The sequence below is a fragment of the Eurypyga helias genome, unplaced genomic scaffold (genome assembly GCF_000690775.1).
Source record: "Eurypyga helias isolate BGI_N326 unplaced genomic scaffold, ASM69077v1 scaffold10673, whole genome shotgun sequence".
Taxonomy (NCBI): domain Eukaryota; kingdom Metazoa; phylum Chordata; class Aves; order Eurypygiformes; family Eurypygidae; genus Eurypyga; species Eurypyga helias.
Window position 1 is genome coordinate 23003 of NW_010241860.1, and position 10538 is coordinate 33540.

The window sequence follows — 10538 nt, forward strand, 5'->3', positions numbered from 1 at the left end:
CACAGAAAAAATTATTATTATTATTATTAGTGCCTCAGCAGATGGTGCTTCTGGCAGCACTCGCTTAAATATTTATTTCTGTGTGGGTTTCCTCCCCCCTTGTAATTGGGGTGGGTTGTTTTTTTTTTTTCCTTCCTTCTTTCACATCATCGTTACAGGGTAATGAGTCTGTAAACACTCTCTAAGCACGCTGACTTCTTTATTTATTATTTTTATTATTATTTATTTATCTTGGTGTTTCTTTCTAACTCTTGCCAGATCAAGACTAGTTCTGGCCAAAAAAAATAATAAAAGTGGAACGATTAAAGTAAGGGAAGGGGGAGGGGGTTGTTCTCGTGAAAGTGAATCTCTGTGCCTGCGTGGACAATTTGGGAGCTTGGATTTGCATATCAGTGTGATTAAATGGTCTGTGAGTTTGCTTGTTTCGGGGAGCGTGTTTGTGTGTGACGGGTGTGCGTGGAAATTGTGGGTACGTACATGTAAATTAGGAGGGGTGTTGATGTACCTTAGAATATCTGCATGTAGATGTGTGCGTGCGTACGCGTGTAAGCGTGTGGTGTGTAAGCTTTCCTGTTATGAAAAAGCTAAACAGATGCTGTGCTTTAAAAATTAATAGCTTTGAACTGTTTCAAGTGTCAGAAGAAACACAGGATAAATATAACCCTTTAGGAGCCTAACCTTGCAGGCTGGAGGAGCAGAATTTCCCCTTTGCTTGCTGCTTCCCTCCTTCCCCAGGCACACGGTTTGGTACAACACTTGCCTCTCCCTTCCTGCGCTGCACACACCACACACCCCCCTTTCCATGGCACGTGGAAGGGAGGGTGGGATTTTGAAGGGCTGGAGTGCTCGTCTAGCTGTTGTGCTTGTTTAACTGTTGCTTTTAAGGCTGAGCCTGTGAGTTACTCCTCTTAGGGTGCTGCGAGTAACTCATCCCACACCATCAGATATCCTTGGTGTCTGGCCCTTCTTTTACTGCAGTTGGCATCTCTGGTCATTTTTCATCCTCACTTTGGGTAATATTTTGGATTGCTGTGCTTCAAAGGTGTGTATTTGTCAGCAGCGTCTTCCTCTTCTCTCTGCCTGGCTGGTGCTCCCCAGTTCTCCAGCCCTGCACAGCCCTTTGCTCTCTGTTCCCCACCGCATCAGTGGAGCAGGGAGGAAGCTTTCCACGGGGCAGTTCCTTCCCTTTAAAGCTGCCGGTGGTGCTGCTGACGAAGCCCTGGACTAGCAGGACCAGCTTGCTGAGCTGCGTGCACACGGTTAACGCCGCGGTGATGCAGGCTGCCTGCGCCCTGCGCTAGCCTCGCCGCTGCCCAGGCGCTGAGCAGGAATCGCTTCCCCTGCTTTCAGTCCCACACCTTTGTTTGTGCAGCCAGCCTTGCTGTTTGCCTTGTGGTTTGTTTCTTCTCCGCTGCTGAGGTTTGTTCCAGTTTCTCAATCACCTGTTCTGACGTGATCCTGATTTCCTGCAGTATTTCTTCTCCTTCCCCAGGGAAAGGCATGTCTGCTCCTGGCATCTGTCCCTGTCTCCCTTTGTGAATGCTGAGGCAAAGAAGTCATTTAATTTTTTAGCAATGTCTATCTTTTCTGTCAATTAAGTCCCCTTTCCATCTCCTAGAGGCCCTGCTGTCTCCACAGCTGACCTCCTCTTCCTTAGCGTGCTTCAGAAATGCCTTATTTAGTGCTGCTTTTCATCATGACGACTTCTGTGCTGTAGCTTAGCGTTACCTCACCTTATGATGATCCATAATCTTCCCTGCTCCTGCCCCGTTCCTCACTCGCCCAGGACACCCTCACTCCTCTGGTTTTTCCTTTTTACCCATTGCCCTTCCTTGTTCCTTTCCCATGCCCTTTATCAGACGCGCTCCCGCTGTGTTTAGCACTAAGTGACGTGAGGAACCTTTGAGGAACCTTTGAGCAGATGGTACTTTATCTCTGAATGTTTCCCCTCTGAGTCCCCTTCTCTCCACTGCTTTTCCCTTTCAAGCTCTTCAGCTCTTTCAGGGACCTCTAGAATATACCTCAGAGAGCTCATTGCACTGACTAGCCCGTTACGGGATCGTCCCCTTTTCCCGATACTGGTGTGTCTCTCAATGCATTCCATGTACTCTCTGTCTGTGGATATTATATGGCCTTTCTGGGTTTCTTTCCACCGGGTACATCAGGATTTTCCAGAGCTGTGGTGGCCTGCAGACATGGATTAGGTGCATGTTATTAGCCGTTGCTTCTTGCGTCCTGCTTTTAATTGCACTCAAAGACAGGCTGAAAATCCTGTTCTTTTGCATTGCGCTGTTTTTTTGTTGTGAGCAAATACTGTATTTGCATGGGAAATAATGATCAGCAGGGCTGTTGTGCATGGGAGAAGATGCACACAGGGCTGAGATGCTCTGCCGTTAACGCTTCGTGCGGTTCCTGTTGATCCATCTCGCCTGTCTCTCCATTGATCTGTCCATCTGATTGAAAGTTCCTGTATAATCTCGCCACGATCGTCATCTCTCTCTGTGGCTTACCATCTAATCCACTGGTTTGCAATCTCCTCGGTAGTGTGACACCATACTGTGATTAAATGAAGTCTTGAGACATAACTCGTACTGACAAGCGGAGGCCTGAGCTTTCCTGGGGTCATACCGGGTGGGCGTATACCTAAAATTTAGGGTCAGTATTTGCCCGATGTTTGTTTGTCACCTTCTGGCGTGGGAGATTTCTGACACTCGCTGCTGTGGTATCTAAACTCACACACGAGAGCTTTAGAATTGTATGGTATTTAATTCAAGGACCCTCCTTTCTTACTCCTCCCCACGTAAGCAACTTAGAGAACAGAGGTGAATCTCAAAGGGAAAGGCGGATGAGGTGTGTTCAAGACCTGAATGACCCCGCTTAAGACACACCTTTAAATAGTGACAGATAAGAAAAGGAAGGCAGGGGGGTCACCATCCTTGGAGGGGATAAAGGAGATAGGATTTAACACCATAACCATGAGGGATGACAGCAGGAGTGGGACTTATTTTATTTGTACCTTGCTTATAGGCACTGCAGTCAGGACGTGGTTTCATTCTCTCTCTCCCTGTCTTTCTCCTGTCTTCCCCTCACGTTTGCAGGTTCTCTGGCAGTCAGCACTGCGGACACATACACTGTGCGTACCAGTACCGAGAACATTACCACTGCCTTGACCCCGAGTGCAACTACCAGGTAAAAGAATGGTAAAAAGTTACCAGCACAGCTACCTGCCTGTAGAGGGGCACAGCCTAGGGAGATGTGTCCTCCTGTGTTCCTCCCAGGCACACGCACATGCCTCTTCACTTTTCCACTCTGAAAGAGGGCAAGATGTATTTTGAACTTATTAGAATCCTATTTTGTTCCCATTTAACCCAATCTAACACCATTTAACTAAACCCAGGCCACTGTAATGAAGACCAGAATAGAGATCTGCTCAAGTCGTTGGAACTACTCCAGATTTACATCAGTGAAACCAAGAAAATAAATGCTGCTGTGTTACCCATTGTGCCTGAAACCAGGCCCTGCGGATCTGTTAGTCTGTCCCTCTCCCCCCTGCTGCCCGAGTGACACTGTAGCAGCAGTATCTGCCACAAAACACCCAATAACACCAGCAGCAGTCTGGGATTTGTGGGGAAAGCGTGGGGGCAGGAGCATGTGCGATGCTGTAATTACTGGGAGAATTGCCAGGGCAGCGACGTCAAGCCAGCCGCGTCACGTGCTGTGTTTGTTTACCCTCTTCCCAGGTCTGTGAGTTTGACACTGCCATGTCTGTGGTCAGGCTGCATGTGTGTAAGGGGGAATCCCAGAGTTTGCCTCTGCTGTGCATCAGACACGGCTTCAGCTCTGCCCCAGGGGACTTTTGGGTCTCGAAGGAATGAGCCTGACCACAGGATAGGAAGTTGATCTGGATCTGCTGAGCTTGACTGTGGGTTTCTATTGATCAAAGGAGGGTTTGTCCCTAGGATGCAGTGGTCCTCCTAGCCCAGCAATTGGTAATCGAGATGAGTCTGTCCCGGCTGTGACACGGATATCTCTGCACCACAACGAGAGAAACACAACGGATGGGAAGTCAGAAAAACCTATTATTATGATTGGCCTCATGATTATTTCCTAAGGAGTCTGGAAGCTGCTTGCAAAGGAGCTGTCTGGTCTCGCAGGGAATAAGGATTTAGGCTGCTTTTTAAAATGCAAATTATTTTATGGCTGAGATATATTTTAGAGTAAGTAACGCTCTGTAATAAGTGGGCACAAATTAACGATGATTGGCAATAGCAATCCTGTATGTACGCCCTGGGAAATCATACCTCCAGGCTCCAAGGGATTTCTGTTGAAATCTATATCCATATATTCCCATGCCAATACCAATGAGATTGATCAGGATTGATATTATGGGAGGAAAGAGATTTGTTTCCTATGAGGGAGACTAGAAAAGTTGTTAAACATTAGGATACAGGCCTTTTCAATTACTCCTCAAAATAAATGGATATTGATTTCTTTTTTAAAAAAATCAGATTTACTTTCCCACCTTCACTGTTAAATATTGATGTCTGTGGGAAACAGAAATGAAAAGCTTCGTTTTAAAGGCACTTAGCCTGCCCTGACAGTGGGGTACCCCTTCATTACTTCAAGCAGGTCGAGGATGAAAAGGCTATTCTGATCATACAGATGTAGCTCTAAGCTCTAGTACCGTCTTTTTCTGTGACTGGAGGGAAGTTCCGTGTCCCTGTTTTCCTAACGAAGCCATCCTACCTGTAGAGGAGGCAGAAGACTTACAGTGGGAAGACACTATAAAAGAGCGAGAGTGTTTTTCCCGATTTCTAGTCTGACATGAACGTGGCAGCCAGTGCCTTGCTAACCCCTACAGTGAGCAATTTGGAAGCCTGGATTACTCTCTTGTAGGCTGTTTAGTTCACTGGTTTGCTTTCTAACTATAGCAGTTCTTCAGATAGCAGCAACTAAAATTATGTTAGAAGAATTGCAGTCTTAAAGCTGCAGGGTGCGTATTCTGGACATCACCCCAGCGTCATGTTTACTCCACAACTTTCCATGTGTGTATGCTTTCCCTTTACCAAGAAGATACATGCACACAATTCCTCTTTAATCTGTCTCTTGGGGTGATTACTGCTGAGCTTTAAAGTCCCGGTACCATAAGTTTTTTAACAACAACAACCAAAAAAAGCCACCCTGCCCCCAAGATTACTCACCCACTCCCATCACGTGTGTCTCACTGTCTATCTCTGTCTCTCCAGAGATTCACTAGTAAACAGGATGTGATTCGGCATTACAACATGCACAAGAAACGTGATAATTCCCTCCAGCACGGCTTCATGCGCTTCAGCCCCTTGGATGACTGTAGCGTGTACTATCACGGCTGCCACCTGAATGGGAAAAGCACACACTACCACTGCATGCAGGTAACAGTTCCGCTCAGGGGTAGGTGGGAGCACGCAAGGCAGACGAAGAGCCGTTGTCTGAGCTGTGTCTTTTTTGGGGTCAGCTGACAGGATTCAGGAGTTCAAGCAGCCCAGCACTTCCCCGCTGGAGAGCAGGGGGCTGTCCTGGGGCAGGGGGATGACGATGACGTGCATAGCCTCTCTTGCCCGCTTCCGATTCAGACACCTCATGGGAGGGTCCGTGCCCTGCCCTCACTGTGCTTGCCCTGCCGAGTGCTGGCAAGAGCGACGGGGAGCACCGCTCTCTGTGTTCAGAAGCCTTGTGCATGCAGTGAGGCAAAGCAGGTCTCAGGGTTTTCTCACAGTCCTGGACAAGCCCCTTTCCCTGAGATTCAGGGACCTCCCTGCAACGCCACTGCGCTGCCTCTACCCAAATCTGATCTGTCACTCCCTTGACATCAGACTGTTCTGTGACACATCTGCCCTTTAACACTGGGTTAATTTCCTCCATAATCAATTCCTAAAGTAATTAAAATGTAATGCCACATATCTAGACTTAACACCCCTGGTTCTCCATCTCCTTCACCAGTGGTGCTGGAATTTCCTTGTCTGTGCTGTAGGCTGGGAGCTTTGTTTCAGGAGCCAGCCACGCAGCCAGTTGGAGTTGCCGCGTAGATGTAACCGTGACGCCTTTGCTGTTTTTAGACACAGACAACGCCAGATTGTTTGGGTCTAACCCTGATCGTTCTTCAGATTAGCGAGTTTGACATGTACTTGTTTCATCGGAATTGTGGCCTAAACCGTTGCCATAAGAATGGGCTGTAGTTACAAAAAGAATCATCAGGCAACCTTTGGCGAAAGCTTTTTTGTTCTGAAAACTCAGGTCTCCCTGCCTGAGAGAGGCACTGCCTGTGCCTCAGGTCTCACATCCCAACCGTGTAAGACCCCACTAAAGTCACAAGGCCTTAATCACATGCTTTGCTGTGATAGACTTCAGCATATGTTTAACTTGAAGTCAGGTAAGCTTTCTGAAGTCAATGGGGCTTAAGCACATACTTAAATGTTAGGCATGCACTCAAGTACTGTCCTGAATAGGGGCTGGTTTAAGCATGTGCTTACAGCATTTGATAAATTGGGAACTTCGTGTGACTTTCTCCCGAGGACATTTTCTGTTATGCTTCCATAATATTGATTGTTTAGTTTCTTCAACGGACCAGGATGGGTTTTGTTTAATTAATTTTTTTTTGAGTATGACGAGTGCTTCACAGCTTTAAGTCACTCCGAGTTAGAATAGAGACTCTTGTTTACACAACTATATATGGGTAATTCCATCCTGTGCCCACTGTCTTCCACTAAAATAATGCCCATGTAAGCAGTGTCTTACAGGAAAGGTGTCGGAGTATAACCTCCCAGTTAAAGAAAATACTGCTTAAATGGCAGAATTTCTGCCATCCATCCCATGGGGTTTTTTTTTCTTTATGTCCATAATTGGTGTGGATAAAATTCAGTTAGTTGTTTATATAATCTGACATTTTTTTAGGCTTTAGCACCAAGAGCTGCATTGCAAATTATTCCTAAGGAGGTTTTTGTTTAATTCTTTTTTTTAATGCCGTGCAGGGTCTGTCTTTTTTCAAGGTGTCAGTGCAGAGAGCGAGCGAGAGAGGCTCTTTTATATTGGAAATAGCTGGAGATCCTTTTTATTTTTTTTCTGGGTATTTATCATGGGTTTTGTTATTGCCTGTTTGAATCAACCTGGGCTGAACTAAGAGGTGGTGTTTTCGTTCTCTTCACTTCTGAGATGGTGCAGGCATTGGCACACGTTGTGCTAGGGAAGAAAAGGGAAAAAAAAAATCCTCCCTCAGCAGGGCTGAGGACATTTTCAGATTCCAGTGGTTTTTTACTCAATATGGCAAAGTTGCCCGCTTTACCCAGAGGAAGGCAGGTTTTCAGCATTCCGTCCTCGTCACACCATTCCCATTTGCTGCACGAGTTTAAAATTACTGAAGTGGGAGTCTTGAACAGTGACAGGGAAAAAAAGTCCCCGGTTTGCTAAGATCAGCTGAACATAGGGTTTATGCTTGGCTAGAATGAAACCCGTATATTACAAGCTCAAAAGATTGGCCTCGTGTTGCACCACCCTACCTCACCTCCCTGAAGCACTAAAGAGGTAAATAACTCATTCCCACTCAATTCTGTATTCCCCGAATAGCTGAAAGTCCTACTTCATTCCTGTCGCTCCAAGATAACAAAAAGTAACGGCGTCTGTCAGTGTTCTTTTCTCCTTAAGAGCAGGAGCCTTGCTTACTGCCTCCCTAAGCAGGCATGACTGTCTGTAGATGGTCTTTTATCCCCTTGCATCCCCCCACGCTTTTTTTTTTGTACAGTTTCATGCCCAGAGAGGTTTGGGGTTTTTTTCACAACTGCCCTATCAGTTTTTAGATTGGGAATTAAAGTGATGACTTAGGACTCCTAGGAGAAGAGCACAAACGGGACGATTACATCTGTGTGTGCTGCTCATGTGTTTACTGTTGCTGCTAATAACGGTAGGCTGTTAAAAGGCTGTGCTGATGACTCCCTGTTTTGGCCTGGGCTAGGTGGGCTGTAACAAGGTCTATACGAGCACCTCTGATGTGATGACCCATGAGAACTTTCACAAGAAGAACACGCAGCTCATCAACGACGGGTTTCAGCGGTTCCGAGCCACGGAGGACTGCGGCACTGTGGAATGCCAGTTCTACGGGCAGAAAACCACTCACTTTCACTGCAGGTGAGACAGCAGGGAGGGGGAGGAATCCTGCCTCAGCGCTGGGTGATCTGTTTGCCTCCTTCTGCCGAGTCATAAATTGAGGGGTAGACACAGGGACTTGATTTTCCCTGCTGTGACCTTCTCAGTACTGCTCTTGAGAGAACTCGTGTTCCAGGGCAGATGTGGTTTCCAGGATCTTGTCACAGACTACTCTGAAGGCAGGAGGGTGATCTGAGGAAAGTGTTCCCACTGGAAAGTACATCCTAGAATCATTTGGGAAAGGGTTCACAGTGCTCTTCAGAGTTCGACTGAGTAGGCCATTAATACACTGCTAATGGCACTTCCATGCTAGAGTTCTCTCCAGCCAGGAGTCAGCCAGCTCATCCCTTTCAGGGCCAGACTGTGCCTTCTGTACACAAATGCTCTTCTGTTGATGTCTCATGTTCTCAGGAAGAGCAGTAATGCACAGTTTGTACCTTAGTCCCCTTTAGCTGCTCTTTCAGTTGGTACTTTTAGTGGTGGGCGCCTGCATCCCCATGTTACTGGGGCTGATCTTCAGCATGGAGAGCATCCCAGCTCTCTCACACGGCAGCGTTTTTGCCTGCCTTGGTGTCACGGGTTAATCTGCTTGGAGCTCCTCACCCCCTTTGCAGTCAGGGCCATTGTCTCCTGCTGGCCCCGGTCCTTATCCCAGAGGGAGGCAGGGGGCAGCAGTTGTGTTGTGCTCCTAGCCCACACAGCCAACCACCCTCTCCTCCTCGATGCCCTTGCAGGCGACCTGGGTGCACATTCACCTTCAAGAACAAGTGTGACATTGAGAAGCACAAGAGCTACCACATCAAAGATGATGCCTATGCCAAGGATGGCTTCAAGAAGTTCTACAAATACGAGGAATGCAAGTACGAGGGCTGTGTCTACAGCAAGGCCACCAACCACTTCCACTGCATAAGGGCTGGCTGCGGCTTCACGTTCACCTCCACCAGCCAGATGACCTCCCATAAACGCAAACATGAGCGCCGGCACATCCGGAGCTCCGGAGTGCTGGGCCTGCCCGCCTCTCTCCTGGGGTCCAAGGATAATGAGCAAGAGGAGTCCAGTAACGACGACCTGATTGACTTCTCTGCTATGAGCTCGAAGAACTCCAGCCTGAGTGCCTCCCCCACCAGTCAACAGTCTTCCGTTTCTCTCATAGTCCCAGCTGCACCCTCCTCTGCTGCGGAGCTTGCTTCCTCACAGGCCAGCAAGTCTGCCAACACCATGACACCAGCCACCAAGATCTCTGGCCTGCTCTCCCAGGCTCTTCCCAGCAATATACCCTTGGCCCTGGCACTTTCCAACTCAGCACTTCCTGGAACAGCTGGATCCTTCTTCCCCATCATCCCCAGTCGGGTCTCTACACCACTTCCTGCCAGCTCAGCCAGTCTGATGACTGCAGGTTCTTCTGGCACCAACCCAACATCGTCTGCTCCTACGGATTCCTCATCCCAGACCGTTTCAGGATCTGGGGAGGCAGCGGCTACTTCTCCAGCTCCAGCAGCATCCATAATGGAAAGGATCTCTGCTAGCAAGGGATTAATCTCTCCTATGATGGCCAGGCTGGCAGCAGCAGCACTCAAGCCCTCGGTGGCACTCGAAGCAGGTGAGTTACCCTCATCAGTTGTGCTAGTGGTGGTGGGAGGAGCAGCGCCTGATGACTTGGAGGGGCGTGAATGAGAAGCCACCTAGTTGCCCGTGGGACTGGAGGTGGGGAGGAGGTAGTAAAAGAACATAAATGGGAGAATAAATTTGGTCATGTCCAGTTAACCCTTGAAGAGGGCCGCCTTGGCACGGTTTCCTGTGGAGCCTGGCTATACCCCTGTGGCCAGAAGAGAGGCAGGACACAAGTGGGGCAGGCTCTTACAGATCTGAAGGAAGAGTGTAAGTGTATGACCGAGGTTGCTGTAGGCTGAAAGTCTGAGAAGCACTGCATTAATAATGGGAATGAAGAGAAAGCTTGGCCAACACTTGCAGGCCATACAGCAGCCTAAGCCCTCTTCTGCAGGCTCTAGGGAGTTTTGGCTGGGCCTGGTGGTGTTGATCCTGTAGCTTGTTGCCAATTGTTTTTCTGATCTGGGGGTTGGTTCCGTGCTCCAGCTCTGTCACCCAGCTCTGGATTTGGAGGTGGCATTGGTACAGTTCACAAACTGGACTTTTCTCTTGGTCAGTGCTTGCATGGGGCAGCAGCACCAGGAGAGGGATAAAAGATGGGAATGAGGAGTCCCATGGGACAGCCTGGGGCTCTTCCTGCTGCCACCTCAAGTGGGGCAGGTCCCTTCCTGTGCCCAGCCCTGACAGCAGGGCCGTGGGGCTCCCTCAAGCACAGGGTACGTCCTGGCTCCTGCTGCACACGGGCACGTCCTGGG

At 48.5% G+C, this 10538-nt stretch overlaps 1 protein-coding gene across 1 annotated transcript in view; it reads left to right on the top strand.

Annotated features, from left to right (window-relative positions):
* Positions 1 to 10538, top strand: part of CASZ1 (castor zinc finger 1) — a 47498-nt gene that overhangs the window by 13021 nt on the left and 23939 nt on the right. Inside the window, exons 4-7 of the mRNA XM_010148886.1 lie at positions 3099 to 3189; positions 5247 to 5411; positions 7985 to 8157; positions 8910 to 9775. Coding sequence (XP_010147188.1) covers positions 3099 to 3189; positions 5247 to 5411; positions 7985 to 8157; positions 8910 to 9775 — 1295 coding nt within the window. The remainder of the gene's footprint in view (positions 1 to 3098; positions 3190 to 5246; positions 5412 to 7984; positions 8158 to 8909; positions 9776 to 10538) is intronic.